General features: G+C 41.3%; 1 protein-coding gene across 1 annotated transcript in view; it reads left to right on the top strand.

The window, feature by feature from the left end:
* LOC146796142 (SCO-spondin-like) overlaps positions 1-23,798 on the top strand; it is a 1,481,201-nt gene that overhangs the window by 521,383 nt on the left and 936,020 nt on the right. The window contains exons 60-63 of the mRNA XM_085631266.1: positions 8,836-8,958; positions 10,386-10,515; positions 21,094-21,219; positions 22,194-22,285. Coding sequence (XP_085487392.1) covers positions 8,836-8,958; positions 10,386-10,515; positions 21,094-21,219; positions 22,194-22,285 — 471 coding nt within the window. The remainder of the gene's footprint in view (positions 1-8,835; positions 8,959-10,385; positions 10,516-21,093; positions 21,220-22,193; positions 22,286-23,798) is intronic.

The following is a 23,798-nucleotide window of genomic DNA, read 5'->3' as shown; positions in this document are numbered from 1 at the left end:
TTTAGAATAACAAAAAAGCAGATCTTAGTGCAGCCTTAGTATATAACTTAAGAACCTGGGACATTTACCATCCCCTTTATAGATGAACCATCATAGTAGTTTGTTGCGGTTCCCTCAACTGTTTACCCACTCTGATTACCTTAGCTCAGTACCTGTCTCAATTGTATTACCCAGATTCCTCCAAGTAGCCAAATCCTCAAACAATTTGGGGTCAGCGTATTGCATTTATGTATGGGCTTCACCAGCCAGGGTTTATTCATGGAAGTCTTTATACTATAGTTAAAATACTGGCCCTCTTGTCTTGTCTGAAATCCCCTGACCAGATCATGGGAATATCAAGCCACAGGATGGCCACGTCCACCAGCTTTCATAGAAAATGTGCAATTGCAACTGCTGGGGCACACATTAAGCAGTCTTATCTCTTGACCAGACAGAACTTCATGCACCAAGAGCAATCTACCCTCTTGGTCCTGCTTGAAACAGGACAGTTCCTTTGACCCAAACTGCAGCATCCCTTGAATATGAGGAATAGGGGGAGTAGCAGAGAATACTTATCAATGCATGTGCTAGCTTAATACGTTCCTTGTTGGTGAAGTGCATTTCCTGTGTAAATACAATTCCAACTCCCTGCTGCTTTAGAAGCCTGATCACCATATATCTCTGGTAATGGTCAGTCAAGCCATGGGCATTCTATGTCATCACATATGCTTTACCTGTCTTGGATCCCCTGTATGCTAATTACCTTAGGCACGTTTGTTCCTTGGTTATACTAACTCTATCGTGTTCAAATGCTCTGTTCTTTTTTCTTCACCCCGATGTTAGCTGATCTTTGACTGCCACCAATTACTATGTCTATTCTGTCCATTGTCTTTATTGTCCGTTGACTGGTGTGTTTCAAAATGACTTTTCTGTCCTTGGTGTTTTCTGTTTCTTGGCTGGTAACTATTATGATACCTGTTGTCAGAATCCATTCAGTGGGCCAATGGGGTAAGCAGGAGCTGCTGGCCCCAGCCATGGGAATTGAAAACCTTTTCTCTTGATGTCCCGGGGCCCTAACGACTATGGTTTCTGAATAACGGGCCACATAATACCCTGTCAAGCAAAGAAGAAGTAGGTATAGCTCATACACAGGCTCACAACATGAAGTACAAACAGTAACAACAATACAATGATTGCCAAATACTTGCTTTTAAGAAAAAGGAGCCTTCTGATGTAGCACACAAATTGTAGCATTGGCACCCTAAACTAAACTCCACAGCTTCTTATGGTTGGCGCGCTAGCATTGTCCTAGACAGAATCCCTGAGTCCCTCTATCCCATCTATTTGGGTCTGCTATTCGCCATTTGATACTGGAAATTACTTTCATATTTTGCCCACTCTAGCCCCACACAATCAAAGTTTATGTTTGGCCTTAAGAGTTGTTAGCAACACTCTGCTGCTAAGTTCTTGCAAGTCTGCTGCAGACCCGACAGCCTCAAACAATTTTACCTGACCAAGGTCAGTAGGCAACTCTAGAAGAATGGGGTTCTCCTTTGCAGGGTCCGGTCTCCATACACTGAGGACCTGTGAAGTCTTGCAACCTTTCCTCAATTTCATGTCAGCCTCTTCAATCGCCAGACAACCGTATTGATGTCAGACATCCCACTCTTTTCCTCCAGTAATCGTTAAGTGTTACCAGCAGTTCCCTTCAAACAACAAGTCAGGGTGATGCCGGCAAGCAGGCGGTGGCCCTGCCTTATGAATTGCCCCCCACTCTTGGGCACAAGTGGGGGGTTTCAACTCTGGCACATGCACAGGAAATGGCCTGATTTTCACTGTGCTCACCCCCCGTCCTGGCACACAGGGGTCAATTTACTTGGCGCACATTGGGGAGGGTGATGGGCCAAAGTTCACAGTGGCCCCTTCATGTGCAAGGGGGTCACCAACCTGGTGGAATCAGCTGAATAGCTGCAATTACACAATGGTCTTGACCAGACCGAAGGTCTCATACTTTGCCTACTGGGATCCACTCAACAGGATACCGGCTGGGAATCGCTCCCCAGGTGGTCTCCTTCTCCTCATAGGGCACACTGCTTTTAGCAGGGAGGCTGACTCTAGGTGTTCACCTCCTTACAAGGTAATCTTGTTTTGGCCCTGACAATTAGCCCGGGCCCCACTAACCAACCACTCTTCCTGGCATCAAAGATAACATTTGACCTGCACAGAGTTTGCCCTGCTCCTCTCCCACCGAGGTGTGTGTACTACAGCAGCCCTAAAAAATGTGAGCAATACACATCTCTTGTCTGGGGTGCAGTCCTCACATCTCCAGACTGTCCAGGCCCTGTGCTTCTAAAATGGAACCCACAGGCCTCCAAGTTATGTACCAAACACATGCATCCCAGCACTCACAGGCAAGTATGCTGGTGCTGCACACAATCCATGCAGGCCGAGAGTGAGTTAAGTACACAGTCATGGACCTTTACACAAGTGGGCCAGAAGGTTCCACTCCAGTGATGATGATAATAATAATAATAATAATAATATATTTTCTAATCTTTAATTAAAACCATTCAATGTAAAATCACAAATATAAACTACAATTGATAAAACCAATCTATTACTATTTTGCGGTTATGAAATTTACTTCATGATGGATTTGGCTGTAATTGTTCTGGGTGTTTTAAAAGGATATTCATAAATTTTATAAATCCGTTAATAAGCATACCGTTGTTGCAGTCAAAGCACAGTGAGATTCCGGGTAGACAGTTTCTTACATTTCTTATATTGGCTTTGTGAAATTTGGGGCTTAAAAGCTGTTCCCTTTCGTTTAAAAAATGCTTTGCCATGTTTCAAAAGCTGGCCAAACACAGTGGGCAAGTAACTCTTTGTGGTAAGTGCAAACCGGAATGCAGGATTTTCTCTATCAAATTTTCAGCTTTGTTGTTTCTCGCCCACTTTGAACAGATCTCAATGAAGTCTTAAGAACTGGATTAAGGACTGAATTTTTGTTTCCCATGAAATTGGGAGGTCCAAGTACACTTGTGAGGCCAACTTACTATATGTATCCACTATTACTTGGCCATGCTGCTTTGGCCTGACTGTCATCAGACCCATATCTCTCGGTTTTCCAATGGCCTCTCTCATTACGTGTTCCATAGGATATAATGAAACGTAATCCCAGGGTGGTGACATATGGAGAGTGGTCAGAATTGACACAATAAGTGTTGTCTATGGAGTGGTCCTCTTCTGCTTGAATTTGTGGAAGAGCTTGAACCAGATCGCTAATAATGCAGCCTTTTGACTCCAGGATTGTTCCATGAGATTAAATTCTGTTGGACCTGGCCCTTTTTGCAGGGTCATCCCTAAACTTTTTGCCTTCCTCCTGTATTTTTTCTGACCTGGTGTTGGCTGTTTTATTACTCTGGGCACCTTACCACTGCTGACCAGTGCTAAGGTGCATATGCTCTCCCTATGGTAAAGTGTATTATGTGAATTGACTTCCATGGTTGGCTTATTTGGTTTACTGTCAGCCCCTAGTAAAGCGCACCAGGAGTGCCAGGGCTTGTAAATACAAATGCCGCTAGTGGGCTGCAGCACTGGTTGTGCCACCCACAGAAGCGGCCTAGTAAAATGTGTCTAGGATCTGCCACTACAGAACCTGCGCGCAGTCAGGTACTGTCGCGCTGGCTGCGCAAGTGCACCCACTTGCCAGTCCCTAAACCTTCCCTTAACTGCATGTTAGCCACCCCTCTGGTAGGCCCAAGGGCAGGGTGCATTGTAGGCATAAGGTAGGACATGCCCTGATGTGTGTGGCATGTCTTACTAGTGAATTACAGCCTTTTTCATTTTTCACTAGTGAAGGCTACCTGCTCTCCATAGGCCAGAATGGGCTGCTGGGATTGCTACACGCTGTGATCCCAGTGGACCCATAGAGCATGGTAGAAAGTCATGTTTAGTATGCCTGAACTCAGAATAATAAAATACTTCTCTTAGTAAAGTTTATTTTAATATCCTGTGTTTGTAAATACTACTTTTAGAAAGTTAGTATTTACTGATCTGGCCATCCAGTCCGTCTCTGCGCTGTGTGTGTGTTCTGCCTAGTAACAGGAGGAGCAGGGCTGGGGAATTCCAGGAGACAGGCTGGCTGCCAGTTGGTGGGTAGAAAGATTACACCAGGATGGGTGGGAGGAGTACACCTTGACTCTTGAATAGACCTGTGCTCTGCCACCACAAAGCCGGCTCCGCCCCCTGTGGAGCGGCTGATGTCTCTGCCCTGCTGCTGAAAAGAAAGAGCAGAGTCACCACAACAAAGTGCTCCAAAACTGGACTGAGCCAGGCCCAGGCCCCCTGGCGACAAAGAACAAAGGATTTGCGCTTTAAAAGAAGGAGCCCTGCTCCTAAGAAATCAGATCCTGCTCGTGACCAAGAAGAATGCTCTGCCTGAGGAGGAGGAACTTGAAGCTGAAGGAGGAAACGCTGTTCCTAAAGTCTGGAGGACTTGCCTGCAGTGGTTGCCTCGCTGCCAAAGGAGAGAAGAAACCGGCATAAGACTTGCTTTATTTGTTTGAACCACAAACTTGTGCTCACAGCAATCACCAAGGGCTTGATTGAGCTTGCCCCTGAACTGAACCCCAGGACCAGTGGGTTCACCGTGCCTCCGCTCGTCTGTGAATCGAGCCATGTGCTTTCTCCCGCCGGAGTGCTCTGCGCACCTGCCCCCCCCCCTCCAAGGGCCGTGACACCCAGAAGCCTGGCCGCTTCCACTCGCCGAGAGCCCCACTCTACCTGAGTCGCTCTTGACCCCTCGGGTCTGGCCGCCCCGCTTCCCTGTCACCCGCCTGCTGCTGGAGTGGGCTTGGTGCCCTCTCGCCCTCCCGCCGGATTTCTGCTCGGACCGCGAGTTCAAAGCCCCGGACGGCCGCCCGTACGTCGTAACGTATCCGGCCGCCCCGTTTCGCCTCCCCGCAAGATTCAGACTGCGTCGCCCCCAGAGGTGACCTCCCGCACCGTCCGTGTTGGAGGCCCTGGGCCGCGCCTGTCGTCCGAAAGCTGCCCGCTGATTCCAGATCCGGAGTCCCTCAAGGTGCCGAAGCTGCACCCCCCACCGAAGACGCGTCCTACCCGCCGCACGAACCAAGGTACAGTGAACACTCTATCGGACTCGGGGTCCGCAACGTTCTGATTTCCCCAAATCACTGTACCCTGGGCGCACAGCGTTTCACCGTGGCTGGACAGATCCAAGAGAGTGCTACAGAGCGCCCGTAACAAAGAACTTACCAACAAAAGAGAACTGTGCCGAATTGTCATCTTGTGGCTCCCCTTTCACGAACGTTATTTATGGTCTTGTACTAAGTCTGCATAACAAAGAACCTTTTACATAAAGTATACGTATTTTTGATACAACTTACGCCTGGCGTCCATTTGTGGGGGATCTGGTGATTTACTGTGTGTGCTCATAAATGCTTAACTGACGTAACGCCCTGAGGTTTAGCCCTGACTGCTCGCGCCACACTACCTATAGGGTGAGCAGGGGTTGTTCTGAGGGAGTAATTCTCTTGCCCTGACTAGAAGAAGGGACCACTGCTTGTCACAAGTACCTACCTGTGCCAACCAGGGGTTCCCCATTCTAACAAATTCAAAGTAGATTTGGGTTCATTTTACAGAGATAGGTTGCTTGACCATTAAGGTATATATTCTTATCTGTGCGTTGGCGAGACAGTTTTCAAATTTGCTAGGAAAGCCAGCCAGTCTGAATGTTAATGACGGTAAACATTTTACATATATTACATTTAGTAATGCTTTCACAGTTGGTCTTGTCAAGATGGTGTGGTGCTTTTGCTAATGCGCATCTTAAGCCTGCCTCTCTCTTTTTCAAATCTTGCATATTGGCTTTGAGTTGACCTGTTGATTTGACTTCCACACCCTAAATATTTTTAGGTTTATGTACTGCAAGTCAGATGGTATTCAAATTTCCAGGTTCTTGTAATTTTCCTCTTTTTTTTAGAAGGTTAGACCTTTTTTTGTTTTTTTTAAAAATCTTTATTGTTTTTTTTTATACTACCATACGGTAGCGCCCTCCACTCCCTCTCCCCCACCCCCTCAGACAGGTAAAACATCAGTACATAATTCAGCAGGTGCCATCATTACAACAGCAATCATAACATCTATTGAATGTGGGCTTCTGAAAAATATACTTTGGGAAAGGCCCTTTGTGTCTCTGTTCTATTGGTGCCCCTAGAGATACCTATAATTCTTTAAAAACCAAACAAAAAAAAGACATGTATAGTCTCTACCCGGGCCCACTATGCCCTTGCATCCATTTAATCAGTGGATGCCAGATTTTCATGCCCTTTTTGTGTGCACGATACCCTTTTCTTTTATATATAGCTATCTCCAGGCTGCAAGTTGCCATTAATCATGCAAGCCATTGTTAAAAAGCCTGTGGGCCTGTGGGCCTGGATCCAACCATACCGAGGCAATGCAGATCCTTAAGACAGCAATAGCCAAGAAGATGAATCCCTGTCCATTCCCTACTCTGCTTATTCCTGATGTACCTAACATTATTTCTTCTACTGATACTTTTATTTCTGTTCTTAACACGTCGGATAAAGCCCCGAAATATCCTTGAATAACTTTCGTAGTACATTACAGGATGAGAACATATGGACAATGTTAGCTTCATAAAGTGCACAGCGTGGACATACAGTTCCTTTTCCTGACCCCCACTTATCTATCTTATAGGGTGTACAATACAGTGAAAAACATGTCTTATAAAATTGTGCTTGAAGGCTAGTGGACATTAAAAGAGACTGTGATAATTCAGAAGATTATAAAATAGTTTCAGCTGGGACCCCCAATTTGTTCTGCCATTTTAAGAAGCATTTGTCCATATCATTGGGCATAACTGCATTGATGAGATCATAAACTTCACCCATAGGTCCCGTTCCATTTTTAATTACGGTTTCAATGGTTTCAACTCTCTGAAACTTAGCTCTTCCCCTCCCTTTCGCCAAATCTCTTCGATCTAGGTTATAATCATTTTTCAATTCGTCAAAAGACTTAAGCCCCGAAGAAAAAACAGGTATATAATCTTATCTGTGTGTTTTCGAACCAGTGTTCAAATTTGCTAGGAAACTCAGCCAGTTAATGACGGTAAACATTTTGCATATATTACATTTAGTAATGCTTTCACAGTTGGTCTTGTCAAGATGGTGTGGTGCTTTTGATAATGCAAATCTTCATCCTACCTCTCTCTTTTTCAAATCTTGCATATTGGCTTTGAGTTGACCTGTTGATTTTATTTCCACACCCTAAATGTATTTGTAGTTTGATATACTGATAATCAGATGGTATCCAAATTTCCAGGTTCTTGTAATTTTCCTTTTTTTTTAGAAGGTTAGACCTTTTGTAGTAGTTTACTTTGGGAAGCTTATACTGACAGTAGGTATAATATTTTTTTAACTAGTATTGTAGACCTACAGTGGTGTAATCTATCAAGGTTGTGTCGTCTGTGAACTGCATAATCCGTAGCCAATGACCCTTGATCTTAGGTGAACATTCTAGTTGGTTTGGGAATTCGCCTCAGTGTTGGCAACAAATAGAATATAAAGTAGCAGAGCTAGCACACAACCTTGTTTGAGGCCTTAGTTGACAAATATCTTCTTGGTTTTTAAGTTCCCTCTATGTCCAGTTTCACTTGTACCTAACTCCAGTGACACAGGTAAAAAGGCCTGTTCAAACTACTGATTCTATTGAGCACAAAACGGGTGTGCTGTCATTACTGTGCTCATGGCACCTGACTCCAGATAAGGGCAGTAGCCCTTTACCTTCATGAAGGCAGTGCTTGGTGCTCCACACTCGGTGTGATCAGACGGAATTACTGTGAGGCAGGCCTAGGTCATGATGGGCATGCATGATCCATGTTCACCCATGACCAAAATCTTTGCCAGGGATCCTGATATCCATTCAGAGTGAGCACTTAGGGCAGGAGTGCACATCCGTCACCATGCAGGGTTCTTTTCCATCCCAACACATCCTTCTTACCCCAGTTTTGGCTGCTCTTTAGACAAGCCTTATTACAATGCTCGTTCTCCTTCTGGTAATGGTTGCTCTTTAGTATAGCACTACAAGATGATACATCCACTGACATGCAGGTTTGCTATAGTTTTAGTGACCCTTAATGTTGAATGTTCAATACTGTCCTTTGTTAGGAAGACTTTTCGAACTTTCAGGCTAATTGTTCTTTGTGTCACATGTTATGACGTTTTTTGAATAATGATGTTATCTGACCTTTGACTCACTTTTGTTGCAAGAAATGCCTGCACTATTCCTGGTGTTCGCTACTCTTTGGATGTTTTCTTTCATTAGCCTTGGTCTGCCCTTTGCATTTGCTGTTCTTTACAATGCCTGTTATGCCCTGACAATGGGTGTTTTGAGTTTTCATCATTTATGTAAGGGACAAGTCCATAAAAAACAGTCAAACAAAGTTAACAATAAATTGAAGGAAAATAAAACTTATATTACACATTACAAGGTCTATAATGAAATAAATGTTTTAAAAAATAAGTGCTTGAAACAACAACAAAAAAACTCATTCTTCCCCCATTTTCCTGGCTGTTATTTGGATTGCAGCTCATATAATCTTCCCTTTGTTTATCTAGGTAGTATATATTACAATGCCTCTGTGCTCTCAGGTGTTGCTTGATGTTTTTTGGGTACCTCGTCTATTCTTTCTTGCAACAATTGTAATCTTTAATCTTCCGCCTGCTATTGTGGTTACTGTTTATCTCAGAAGTCTGTTTCTCAGATTGGCAATAAATGAGTTTTCAATCGTTTTCTGCCTCATTGCCTCCTTAGATTGTGGCCCTGGAATGATATATGTGCAAGCAGAAGACTGCTTAAATGGACAGATTGACCCTTGCCCCCAAACATGCCGAGACTTGAATACAGAGAGAACCTGCAATGGCGTCTGCATAGAAGGTAAATACTGCAAGGCACAGGTATGCTCTGGGTGGTAGGGACAGGAAGGCCACACACAATGAGCCGATGCCAATAAGTGGGAACTGCAGGGAAGATTTCTCCAGGATTTGATCGCATGAGCATTGAATTGTCAGCACTGGCACTCTTGAAAATGGCCTAAGGGGGAGCGGTGTTCATTGTACTCTCATCTGATTGGTTCAGGTTTGTCTCTTTCTCGCTGAGGTGGTTACTGAAGTGACAATGTTTATGGTTTCTAGGCTAAGCTTAACATTACGCTGCCATTTTATCACTACCAAAGGACTCCAGTTAAGACAATGGGGATGATTCTATGACAACTATGAAATAATTCTTGAGAAAGGAAATTCTATCTATTTCTCAAATATACAAATTGTATGATTATTACAACGTTATATGTCATATACCCCTATTTCACCTTCACATTTACAGTCTCAGGCTTTATAGGAGATATTCCAATTGAATAGTTGGGTTATGACATGTGTATTACAAGACTGCTGTCAAACCTCAAAGATGTTGTGACCCATACACGACTTAGGTGCTGATTATGATGTTAATCGAAAACTCTTCCGACCGAATCGGTTTCGGAATCTTTTCCGACCGAATCAGGTTCTGCGAGTCCGACACACCGATTACGATGCTTCCGAACATCGTTTGGCCGGACTCGCACTGACTTCAATGGGAGCCAGTGTTCCAAACAAGAACACAGGCTCCCATTGAAAAAATTGGTGGTTGGGGAAAACTTGCACCCTGTTGCAGGTACCTCATGGTTCCTGCCACACTGTGCATGGTTGGAAAAAAGGGTCCCTTGGGTACCCTCACGGGCCCCAACCGGTGGCCTGCGGCTGAAGTAGGGCCTGTTACAAGCCCCCAAAGTCAGATTCCAACAGCCATTTTGTTATGGGCAGACCGATTCAGAACGGCTGTCAGAATCAGCCATCGTAATCGCTCAGTCGGAAATCGTGTCCATAGAGCTATACGATTCGAGTCCGAATGACTCGGGCTGCCCATATGCCATTCAGAACCGAATCAGACAGGCCGAATGGTTTCCTTGCTTCGTAATCGGTAAGTCAGAAATGTATCCGATTCAGTGAGAAACATAGGTTCCGTATCTGAATCCTATTCAGAGCCTTTCCCACCGACATCGTTATCGGCCCCTTAGTGCTGCAGTTGACTGTATACACAGCTATTTTGAGAGCCGAAGGCTGGATGTTGCTTAACTGGTGTGAGTTTCAATAAGATTCACCTGTGGTTTTTGAACTGGTGTGTGGACCTTTCACTCCTTATCTGTCATCAAAATTTGTGTTACAAATTCTCAGTTTAAATTGATCTTTCAAATCTAGCCATCTATTCACTACAGAATTATCCATTTGCTCACTTTTGCTCCAATTTCCTTCGATTCCTTTTTGTAGGTTGCCGCTGTCCCCCAGGCCTGTATTTACAGGAGAGAGGCTGTGTCAATATCAGCCAGTGTCACTGCTACCAGAAGCAGGAGCTGCGGCTCTCCGGAGAGGCCTTCATTATGTACAACTGCAGCCACTGGTGAGTGCTTCAATTAGAGAGTGAGGTGTGTGAAGAAAAAAGATCACTTGTTGCATTTTAGTTACAAATATGCCTTGTTCTGGGCCCAATTCACAAGATTTTTCTTTGACTTACTCATGTGGTACTCCTGTATTTATCATATAATGCAGAAGTAAGCCAGGAGTACTACAGGAATAATCCACAGTTACTCATACACTGGTTTTTGGGTCCACTGATTATTGTCTCATTTCATGCTGAATGTTTCAACCAATTGTTTAGAACAGGTAGACCAGCCTCTAGAGGACTGGGAGGATTCATGGGCAGTGGCACCCTTGAAATGAAGGTGAGGTTAGAGCAGGGTCAATAACATTTCAAATCTGACTCTGCTACAGTTCCCTTGGCATTTTAACTGTATCACCCTGTCAGGAAAGCTTCTGATTTACACATGGACAAGCTAATATTTGTTACCCTCACTCACCACTGTTCGCAGACACTTCAGTCAAAATGAGGAGCATTAAGGCATTAGATGAGATTAACTCACAGTGGTGAATTAGTGTGGTAGGCCCTTTCGGGAGCAAGGGAAATGGAGAGAGGAGCATTACAAGAGATTATGTTCTACAAACGCACTCATCACTTGTGAGGCCTTAGATATTGGAGAGTATTGTTGCACAGATCTGAAGGCCTCATCTGCTGAAGTCCAAGCACTGCACTGCAGACCATTTTAAATGGACATTAAGGTGACTATGAGTAGTTGTCCCTCTCTATATCATCCCCATAGATCACTTTTTTCTATAGAATCTCCTACTGTGATCATCGTCCTATCTCTTCATTGGTTCAGCTGTATGATACCAGTTCTCCTTGAACACATTAGTAAGTGTGAGGAAAGAAATAGTGGTATGTTGAGTAATGTAGGTATGTTAAAGTACTTCCTCATTCATTTTGGCATTATATATCTTAATTCTTCATGATACATAATTTCCATGCTCAGCATTTAGCTGCACATATGCTTTTTTGAAGAAACAATTAGGAATACTTGGACTATCATATTTATTCCCAAAAATGTAATGTATAATGCTTCATCATTGTGTATTATTTGAAGAAATTACTGAGTGTTGTACAAAATTGAGACACGAAAATGCAAAGCAAACCAAAACTTTGAATTATGATTGGAAGATAAATGTCCAGACGACCCATAAATCATGCAAACAGTTATATTGTTATCAGGAAGGCGTGAAACAGAGTATGACTTTTAATTGATTTTTAGAAAAATGCATCGCATTGCTGTGTTACTGCCTTCCTGCCTACCACTTCAAAGAACAAGTGGATTATTTCTAATCCATATATCTATCTATCTATCTATCTATCTATCTATCTATCTATCTATCTATCTATCTATCTATCTATCTATCTATCTATCTATCTATCTATCTATCTATCTATATATATATATATATATATATATATATATATATATATATATATATATATATAATGCTTCTGAACACTATTTTGGCAGTTTAATATTTCTTGTCTTAAATATGATTTTCTCCATGTACATTTAAGCTACACCGCTGTTTGCTTCTCACCTCTGAAAACTAATTACAGCACCAACAAAGAATCTTTTTCAAGCTTAAAATAATTATTATCAGCTGTGCAACTAGTAGGATCATTTACATATTAAAGCAATTATGCATATTTTTTTAGGGGTACGTGAAATGTCATATTTGCCAGTGATGTTTTCTAAAGTTCATAAAGCATACATACAGTTTTGTCAACCACGAAAAAAGCTTCTCTCAAAATGGTTATTGCAGATGAATTTTCCTTTTTTTTCTTTTAAATATTTTTATAGCAGGTTTTCATAAATACACAACAAATTCTAACACTAACCCACCCCCCATCCCAACCGGCCTCACACATTCAATGGAAATCTCACAAACATATACACACATTTTATACTTCAACCTACAAATTAATTTAAGTACAATACATTAACAACAGTTCATTATAATTTATTCTGGACTTAGGAGCCCCCCTTACAGTTTCAAGTGCAGTTGCACAAATACCAAATATAGAATAACAGCCTTTGGGGCCCCTCTAAGTAGTGGACTGATCCACCCACTCGGTCAGTGGCACACAAAGTCATAAGTCCCTTTTTCCAAGACCGAATACCCTTTCTTGCATAGACTGCCTTCTCTAAACTATTCACTGCTAGTAGCCAAGCCAGCCATTGCTGAAACGTTGGGGGATTAGGGTCCAACCAGGCTGAAGTAGTACTCAATCTTAAGGTAGCCATAGAGGCACAAAGCAAGGCTCAACCATCCTCTCCCACCTCACTTTCTTGTACCCCCAATAAAATCAGAGTCCGAGTTATGGAAGCCTTCAACTTCAGTTTATCATAAAGGAATCTAGTAATCTAATTTTACAAAGTTAAAAAAGCTCTGCACAACGCAAACATATGTACTATATCCGCTCCATGTAAGGAATGGGGCAACAAGTTCCTTCACCTTCCCCCATTTGGCAATCCTATATGGTGTATAATATAAAAGAATTGTCTTCTAGAACTAAGCTTGTAAATTTGCCGACATTAAAACAGAGTGTGCTAGTGAAAAAGATCTAAGAAATACCATTTCTGATATCCCCAATTTTTCTTCTCATTTTCGGGTATGTTTTTCTAGGTCATATTTCATTACATTATTCAGTAGATGGTATGTAGTCCCAATTTGACATTTATTCTGACCAGGCAGTCTGTCTACTAAATCAATTTTTAAGAAACCTGCTGATCTTCCCCCTTTACATTGCAAGAAGACTTTTTTTTGGAGGTATTTAAAAAAATCTCTTTGACTACTGTCAAACTCAGTTTTCCGTTCTTCAATTGAGGCTATACCCGTTGGGTAGGGAAAAAAACAGTCTATTCAGCCCATCATAAATCCAGGTAAGCAAGTATTTATCCCTAAAAATCTCCAGTAGATTCTTATTGTTCAGAAGGGGCATATAGAAGTTCAATCTACCTTTTCCCATCAATCTACGAACAGCTGCCCAAACCTTAAAAACACCCAAAAAAGTCTTAAAGCGCACTTTCGTGTAGTAGCCAAATTCAAGCTGCCGCCAAAAACATCCCCATGCCTCCACACCAATTTAAAGTTTAAAGGGAAAAGGAAAGTGGTTCTCTACCCCTCTGCTAGGCTCTTCTTGTAATAAAACAATTCTGGAAAGTAGTGGGCCAGTTGTATAGCTTTTGGAAGCAAGAGGAATTTGAGTGATCTTTTAGATCTAGTGTAAGCCCATAAAAACGTAAAAATATATCATCAAGCTTCTTCTTTCACTGGTTTGAGAACTCCAATGTGATAGCCCTGAAAAATACAAAATCTTGGGGAAAACGATCATCTTCACAATTTTACATCTACCTACTAGAGAAAGATGCAAATTATTTAATTTACAGAGCTCCTCTTTGGTCTTCCCAATGAGAGGATCAAGATTTTCTTTAATAATTTCATCTAGGCTGGCTGTAATGCTAACACCAAAATAAATTACATTTTTAACCACTCGGTTATCCACCAAGAGTGTCTTATCATTAATGACAATCTGTGTCATATCTTTATTTAAGGAGTATCCGGAGGTACTCCCAAAGTTTAAGGCTTCTTATTCGATTAACTTAAGAACCATTTGGTTAGAAGTTACAAAAGCAATATCATCTGAATATGCCAATGTCATGGTGTCAAGCTCTTGTGCTTGTATTGGATGAATTTCCAAACTACATATAAACGGATCAATGTAAACTGCAAATAATAGCGGGAAGCACGGACAAAATTACTGTGTCCTCTTTGAGATCTTAAAATGTTCTGTCAGTTCTCCGGCTACAAATACATTGGCAGCAGATTTATAATACAGGGCTTTTACTGCCTGAATAAATCCTGGTTCAATACCCATTCTTTGCATAGCAGCCCATAGATAGTGCCAGGATACTCTATCAAAAGCTTTCTCCACATCTAGCAGAATCAGAGGCATAGGGTCCTGTGACACATGCACCGTATCAAAGAGTGAGATAAATCCTATGATATGGTCTGTTGGGCCTCTCCCAGGAATAACACTCTGTTGCCGATCAGACACTATCTTATGAATTACCCGAGACAGACGTGTAGCTAAAATCTAGGAATACATTTTTGAGTCTCTGTTAATTAAACTGATCGGGCGATAGGAACCAAGTTCCTGTATCGGTTTATTCTTCTTGGGAAACAGAATAATTTTATCAGAGGACCAGGAGCTCGAAGGAGTCAATCCTCTATATATTTGAATAAACAGGCTCATAATGCATTTTTTAAGTTGCCCAGAAAATATTCTGTAATATTCAGTGAGAATACAATCAGTGCTGGCAGCTTTCCCAAGTGGTAAACTAGTCAAAGCAAGGAGGATCCCTTCCCAATGTAAAGGCCCCTCTAAAAATGCTTGCTCTTCTCTAGATAATCTAACTAGGGATGCTGCATTTATGTATTCATGTAATGGATTAGCTTCCCCTTTAGTACCTTCCGTAAAAAGGGATTGGTAATAGTTTTGAAAAGAAGCCCTGATCCCAACAGGGTCCGAAACCATCCCATATGCTGGATCTTAAATTGCCTGTACCTCATTATGCATATTTGTCTGTTTTGTTCTCATGGCTAAATGTTGTCCTATCTGTTCGCTACATTCATGGGCTCTTTTCCTCTACACCCGGGGTACTCATAGTACAGCCCGCGGGTCGCCAGCGGCCCGGCAGGCCTTCATTGGCGGCCCTCAGACCTTGTCTTGCATTTCCTCGACCGGCAGTAAACACAGAAGTTGACCGTAGGAGCACGTGTAGTGAATACATATTAAATAAGTATTCACTACGTTCGCTCCTGCGGCCATCATCAGAAGGAGAGAGAGAGGGGGAGAGAGACAGAGAGAGAGGGAAAGAGAGGGAGAAGGAGAGGGAGACAGAGGGAGAGAGAAGGAGGGAGACAGAGAGAGGGAGACAGAGGGAGAGAGACAGACAGAGGGGAACAGAGGGAGACAGAGGGAGACAGACAGAGGGAGACAGACAGAGGTAGACAGAGGTTAGACAGAGGGAGGGAGACAGAGGGAGGGAGACAGAGGGCGACAGAAGGAGAGAGAAAGGGGAGAGAGACAGAGAGAGAGGGAGGGAGACAGAGATAGGGAGACAGAGAGAGAGGGAAAGAGAGAGAGGGAGACAGAGAGAGAGACAGAGACAGAGAGACAGAGGGAGACAGAGAGAGAGAGAGGGAGACGGAGAGAAAGAGAGAGGGAGGGAGACAGAGGGGAACAGAGAGAGCGAGAGAGAGATAGAGAGAGAGAGACAGAGAGACAAAGGTAGAGAGAGAGGGAAACAGAGGGAGACAGAGAGAGAGGTAGATAGAGGGAGGGAGACAGACAGTGGGAGACAGAGGGAGACAGAGGGAGGGAGACAGAGTGAGACAGAGGGAGTGAGACAGAGGGAGACAGAGAGAGAGGGGAAGAGAGAAAGAGAGAGAGGGATGGAGACAGAGAGAGAGAGAGAGAGAGTGGGAGGGAGACGGAGAGAGAGAGATAGAGAGAGAGATAGAGATAGAGGTGTGTGTATGCCGGGTCTGGTGTCTCAGTGGACGAATGCGTCCGCCGCTGGGGCCTGTGTTCAACCTCTTGGTCACAGTTTTTTTTTGTGCTCTACCACCGCCCCCCTCCCCCACTGACCCACCCCCACTGGTGCGGCCCTCGGTCACAAACCACACTGTAAATTTGGCCCCGAGTGAACGTTTGTGAGTACTCAGTCTACACTGTAAATTTGTCCACAGCTCTTTTTGCGAATATTTCAGCTATCACTGCTACCTCTAGTTGGGCCTCCCCCACCTCTCTCCCCTGACGTGTAGCCATAACCAATTTCTCCTCAGCCAAAGTATTCTGCCAGTCCCTCAATATCCGTTTTTTAGGTCTCGCCTGCGTTGCAGCGCATGCGTTGCTCGCTTGCGACATCTATTGTCATTGGTTTTCTGTGTGGCTTCTTTGGAAGTGGGGTTGGTGAGCGCCCTGTCTCCCTTAGGCCCCGCCCACCCGGACTGGATTTTTTGCTCGTGCACGGAACCAGTCACTCCTCGGAAAAGCCCTGTCAGCTGTACATGCCGGGCACGGACCTATCAGATCATCATCTCTTCCTGTAAACTTCGCGTGACACCGCGCCACGCCCTTGACTTGCTCACGTTGCCGATGTTTGTTTTGGAAGTTCTTTATCCGCTCTCAGACAAGCGTCACCCTGAACAAGACACCAGCACAGAATATCCGTTGCTTGCTCACCCACTTTTCAACACTCCTCAGAAAAGCCCTGTCAGCTGTGCACGCCAGGCACGGACGTATCAGATCATCATCTCTTCCTGTAAACTTCGCGTGACACCGTGCCACGGTGGGGGCAGCCCCAGGCATTTTTAGCTGAGAAAGTAATAAGTTCTCTGTTAGGGGCACTCCGTTTTCAACAAGCGACTATATTACACCTGAGCTGATCACAAGTGGCACAGCGCCCACGAAACCACCGACCATGGGACCAAGCGTTAGCAGTCCATGAAACCTGCTGCTACAGAGATAATAACAGTTTGTTGGTTTGTGTTGTTGTCCTGCTTGCTTCTGATCTACATACGGCTGCTTGGTGAGCCTGACACGGGGTTAAGTAGTAGAGGCCATGTGTTTATTTAGAATAATTAACAATTGTTTTCCTTGTCTTAAGCAAGTCTGTTATCACTACAAGCATGATATATTATAAATCATGAACAGTAATTTACTATTTTTACATTTAAATGTTCACAGAAGGCGGTGGTATCCGAGGGCATGAATAGTATGTATCCTCCCTCCTTGTGTTTTACCTTGCGGGGTACTTGCACAGAGCTTGCTTCTCAAAGTATTCAATCACTGCTTCCTTCATGTGACTGTTTCATTAGAATAGCAGAACGAAGGTATATAACAAAAGGAAAAATGCTGTTGACAACCTCTCCCAGCCCGAGGATCTTCAAAGGCTTTCCTGCAGGTGACATGCGTCTCTAGTGAAGAGCTGTCTGGGCTTGGCTGGCAGAGCTCAGGGGAGGGGGCATTCACTGTGCCACCGCTGCCATTTTAGTGCAGCCTGGAAAGTATGGTTGGTGGACAGCAGACCATTGCGTTCCACTAGAAACCCTATAAAGTCCACGGACTCCTTGGCAGTTTAGTCTAGCGGCATGGGCATGAACAATCTTTTTAAAATCACTTGTTTTCTCAAACGGCTAACCCAGATTGAATCACGGATCGAGAGCAATCAGAACTGCAACTTCTCAGCTCAAAACCACTCCTAAATAACATTTTCATCACCATTTTATTTAGTATATTGTTTACTTTTTATTGCATTTTATGTAACGCTACACAAACGTGGTTAAATAAATACTATCTGACGGTGGTGATTCATTTTCAATCCCTAATTTTCAGTCAACATCACACTACTGCATATATGGCCCTGCACGCCCTAACACAGCTTGCACCCACATTTAGAAACCTATCACAGAACCCAACAAAGCACCCAGGTGCTTTGTTGTGTGAGAGGGAGACAACAGGAAAGCTCAATATGTGCATAGATATATCAATTTCCTGCCCTCTGTAGCGCTGGCGCAGAATCATGTTGCCTAGCGCCATTCATCCACCATGGCACCATAGTATCTGCGTGAGTATAGCATAGGTTTTGTACTGAAAGGTAATACATCCAGTACAAAAAGGCATTCTTAACTAACTTTTAATCACTTCTTAGTATGTGCATGTGCTGTACAGAGCAGCACACATGCAAATTGCGGAAAGTCAGGAGAAATAAAAACATTTATTCTTTTTATGTGGAGCCTGGGCAGCGCACGCTCTGCTCTGCAAGCCATGCTGTATTGAAGCCCCGCCCACTCTCCGCCCATATTTGTCTTTGGCTTGTGTCATTGTCCTTCGTAAATGCTGGTTTCTGATTCGCTTGTTAGTCCCTCCTTCGTACCGCCTTGCCTTCATTTGTAACCTCCCATGAGGATTCGCTCTTTTGCTTCGGCTGTTAAACGGTATGTCTTATTTACTTTGTAAGCACTATTTTCTTTAAAGGTTTTTCTTACTGCAGGCACGATATGCTTTCCTGCAATGTTCAGCACACCATGCGCTTTTACAAAAAAAAAGCATTTGTTTGTCAACCTGACAAACAATTGCATTTTTGGTAAAAGCGCCCCTTAACACACTTCCACTTTAATAGCTGCCGCTGACCATTATTTAGACCTGGTTTGTCTAAAGAAAAGGGCATGACCTCTATTAACGTGAAAGTGCAGCATGGTGCACTTGTAAAATACAAGCATTTGCAATGCAAAAGGCCTAGCATTTTAGAAACTTTGACCAATGCCTTTTATTATTGCAGGTTTTTTAAACACAAATAAAAGGCATTTTCATTTACAATGGCAATAGCTCAAAATCTCACAATTGCGAGACCTATTGCATTGCAAATGCTTGTCCTCCTTCCCACGGCTCAGAAAAAAACTGTAACGTTTGCCCCATATGCATAGTATCCCAAACCACACCTACTGATGCACTCCCTAGATTCTCTTTCAGAAACACAGGGATCCATTTATTCATGTGTTTGCAATATTCCTCATTTACTAAAAGGGCCCGTTCAAATCTCCAGTAGACCGTCTTACGTTGGAGCCCGTCTCCCTGTATCTCCGACACTAAAGGGTTAAGATCTGACAAAAACCGAGGATATCTTTCAATTCTGTGTTAAGGCATGTGACACATAAAAGTATTCTAAACAGGCATGCAATTTTTAATGTTTAATTCATTTCTAAATATATTTATAATGTTCGGTTTCCAGGTTAATAGAGTCAAAAGTTATTTAAATGATACATTATTGTTTTTCTTATTTTCAAATTATATTTTGGTAAATTTTTGAATTGGTAATTTATTATATAGGTTAGTTATTCATGAATTGTTGTTTTAATTATGTAAGTTTATTTTGTGATATTAATGTGGTATTTATATATTTTAATTGGTAATCTTTAATTTCATAGCAGGTTGTAAGGTTTGTAGCGGAATATAGTGGGAAGTCATTTAAGTTACAACAGTTATATTTTTATCATATATTTTTATTTGAATCAAATATTTAACTGGTGATTAATTATGTTGTTTAATCGATTAGTTTGTTATTTTAATTGCTTTAGTGATTTGTTATGTATATTTTATTTTTGTATGTTTAATTACTCATTCATATTTTTGTCGTGGGTTGTTGCATTTGTAGGGGAATAGGATGGGGCGTTATGTAAATTAGAATTGTTTTTACAAATAAGTTTGTATCTTATTTACGTCTATATTTGGTAATTAATTAGTAAGTTATTGAATTGATTATTTGTTAAGTGATTTAATTGATGTATTTTAATTAATTCTTCATTTATTCAGTTTAGTTAAAAATAAACATTGTGAAATGCATTTTATCAATATTATAGTATTCATCTTTCTTTTTATTATTATTATATGAATGGTATTATTGTTTTATTTATAATTTATTTCAATTGTAAGGGGTTTATTATTTTTGGAGGTAGTAGGGAGGGATGTGTATTTATTTTACATTAATTTATTTTATTTTTTATTGTTTGTTTTATTAATATTTCATTTGTATTTATTTACATATGGTTTAATTTATGTAGTATAATTTTTTATTAGGAATACGTTTTATTAAATAGATGTTGTTATAGATTTAAATGTTTTGTTGAAAATTATTTGCTTTTAGAATGGTATATGTAACCTTTCCCAAGTGTAACACTTTCCATATTTTTGATTGCAGTAGGAATACTAAATGTAATAATGTTCTTTATTTTCCATTGCTCATATTTGTATACAATTTTGTTTAATGTTTAGATAATTTTTTTTAGAACTAATGTACTTTTTAATAAAAATTTGCAAATTTGTTTATATTAATTTATCTATTTAATTAAGTGTAATATATGTTTTTGTTAATATATGTTTTTTCAGTTGTTATTTTTAATGTGTTTTTTTATTGCCTAAATGTGTTTTTATAATTTTTTTAATATATCTTTCATGTGTATATATAGTTCATAGTATTAATTAAAACTATTTTTTCTATCATAATTTTGTTGAATAAAAGTTATATATGAGTGTGTTTTAGATATGTTTGTTAACTTTTATTTGTATGTTTTTTGTAATTTAATGTTTTTATAAATTGCTTAATTATTGTTTTTATAGCTTTCAAAGAATACTTTACATATTAAAATCGTCATGTTTAGTTCTACTATTATTTACTGGTTTAATATTTAAAATGAATAATCTCAAATGCTGTGTATATTATTAACTCAATATTCTTTTCTTTATTTTGATGACATTCAGGTTCACAATATTTTCCACACAATATGTTGATATGTTTCATACGAAGAATGTAAACTCGATTTTTTTGTAGACAATATTTTTGACACAGTATTCTTGTATTTCGATATTGTTGTTCTAAATAGTCTGTCATACAACCAATGTGTGACACCTGTTCACCTTTACCTTTACATTTAAATGGAATAGGGTTTATCCATACATAACAATATTATCCTTACCTTCTTTCAGCCTGTGTGTGGATGGAAAAGTCACCTGTGATGACTCCTTGTGTCCTGTCAACTGTGGCTGGTCGGCATGGTCGCCGTGGACTCCTTGTGATCGAAGCTGTGGAACAGGCATACAGGAGAGATTTAGGTATGGAAGATAAAAAGTACTGGCAGTGTAGACAATCATGACTACATAAATTACTGTTTTATATAATGAGAAATAACAGTTCATTCTTCTGAGTAGCTAAACGCCATCTCAGAGTTCTGTATGGAACAGTCTTTAGGCGTTTTAGCACATTAGCACTGCTTTTGATAATGACTATTTTTCTTAAAATACGCTCCTTCAGCAAAGCCATGCTATCTAAGAAATACCACAATGTGGTGTGTTTCTGCTACAGACGCATGTGTGTGTCTGCATGTGTGTTTTGAAACACTGTCAACTGGGTCACCTTTTTCTTCCATGGTTGGTGAAATACATAATTCTGAATTGGCTAATAGCAATGTCTATTATTTATAGTGTTATCATGTTTCAACACACTTTCAACCAACATATATAAAAGACAAATTATCATTATCCACAACTTGAGCATGGGTTTTAGGATGAAAATTGTTAGCATATGGCCAAGGAATCAGAGAAGAAAATGGAGTCATCATTACCATACTGCTGCAATATCCTAACAAAAATATTGACAACCAAAATTTTGAGAATGTGATTATGTATTGATAAATAAAGTAAAGGTGTACAATATTTAACTCCAAACATATCCACCTTAACAATATATGTACATCTTTAAATAGCATGCACATGGAATAAAAATTGCTATGGTAGCCTTGATATTAAACACCCAATATTCTGACATATATTCAAAAATATTATCATTGTACACTGAGGCGACATTTTGTGCTGCAGAATAGTTCTTGCTTAGTAAATTATGAGAACTGTTTCAGTCTGTGGAGTGAGGTCAGATATTACTAACCATATTTGTCTGAAGTCATGTCAATTTTGGCACTGGCTACTCAGTCTCCATCCAGTACCTTTTTGGGAATCTATGGGGCCTGCTGCTTAATGCACTTGAACAGAAACATACCATGGCATTCTGAAGCATGTTAACTTTTTTACAGATCACCCTCCAACCCAGCAGCTGCAAATGGGGGCTTACCGTGCCTAGGTGATGAAAGAGATGTACAGCAGTGCCAGACAGCCTGTATCAATGGTAGGAACACTCCTCACTACCAATCTGTAACTATTTAATGCAATATTATTGCCATGTTAACAACTTCTGCTACACCTAATGGGGGCTTGTGTTGGGCCTTTGTCACTGTGTTAATGCTGGACTCGTTATGATTAGAGCTAGGCCTTTGATGAGTCTGATTGTGGTGCACTCACTATTGGTTGAAACTAGGCCTTGTGTTACACTTATGGTGATGCACTTGCAACAAGTGGAATCCAGACTGTGTGTTACTGTGATGGTGGTTCACTGGCTAGGGTATCAAGCAAGGATATAGCAAATACAATACCCTAATAGATGTTAGAGACCTTTACATTTGACATGAGGAAAAGAAAAAAGCATTAGTACATTAGGGGCCTATGGTTAGATGAGCAGTTGGCATGTCATAACTTTGAACAGTGGAGATCTATTTTGACACCCAAGAGATAGGCAGTGCAGTCAAATATATACAATGAGTTTTGCAGTGTACATGCTCCATGCATTCAGAAGTGGAGATAATGTAGTATAGGTTTAGCATCTCTACAGCTGGGTTAGAAGTGGGACTTTGAAAAAGTTAAAGAAGTTGTCTAGTCTTATCTCAGTTGGTAAATTTTTACAGCACATGGTGGCAAACTAGAGAAGGAGCAAAATATGGTGGAAGTCCTCTTGCATAAGCCCACCACCTGTCTGTGAAGTGACACTGGGTTACTCTGGTGGTGGTTTACTTGCTGTAGGTTCAAGTCAGGCTGTCTTATTAAGCAGATACTTTACTCACTGTGATTTGATGGTGGTGCACTTGCTGTGGTTGAAGCCAGGATTGTTACTCTGATAGCAGATCACTCACTGTGAGGTGAAGCCAGGCCTTTTCTTGCGCAAGTGATGGTGCACTTGTTGTGGGTTGAAGATAGGCCTAGTGTTCCTTTGATGATGCTATGCTATCTGTGGCTTGAGGCCGGGCAATCCATTAGTGTAATGACTCTGCAGAAGAAGTGCCTCCTTACCAGGCCTTGCATTGATGTCATTACTCTGTAACTGCTGTGATTGACAACAGCCTCAAGATCAGTGTCCTGGTTATGGAAGTGCTTTCATCAGACACTCTGACATACATAACAAATAATTAGTCCTAGGAGATAATAGAAATGGCATGGCGAGAATGTGTGAAGAAACTACAACTGTATCGTAGAAATACATTGGGAGGGAGAATTGCAACTTCCCTGCTGAGATATTTGAGGATCTCTGAGATGGTTGTTGTTTTATTTGAATTCTTTAGGAGTTAAAGTTCCTCTTGTGTTGTTTTCATGCGATCCAGCAAGAATGTACTCATCTGTCATCTTCAATGACAGGTCAGAATGGGGAAGAGAAGAAACGTTGAGGTAGCTTTAAGCAATAGGAAAACTAAGCAGGCTTGTTAATGAGATTGAAAAAAATAAATGCATTACCGAGAAAGAAGTGTAGCCCCATTTGAATTGGCTAACATATTGTTTCTCTTAAGTTAGAGTCAAGCAATCTCTCAGTTCCT

Source organism: Triturus cristatus, chromosome 10 (genome assembly GCF_964204655.1).
Source record: "Triturus cristatus chromosome 10, aTriCri1.1, whole genome shotgun sequence".
Classification (NCBI taxonomy): Eukaryota; Metazoa; Chordata; class Amphibia; order Caudata; family Salamandridae; genus Triturus; species Triturus cristatus.
The sequence above is the reverse complement of the archived record's forward strand: the minus strand, read 5'-3'. Positions and strand labels throughout refer to the sequence as shown.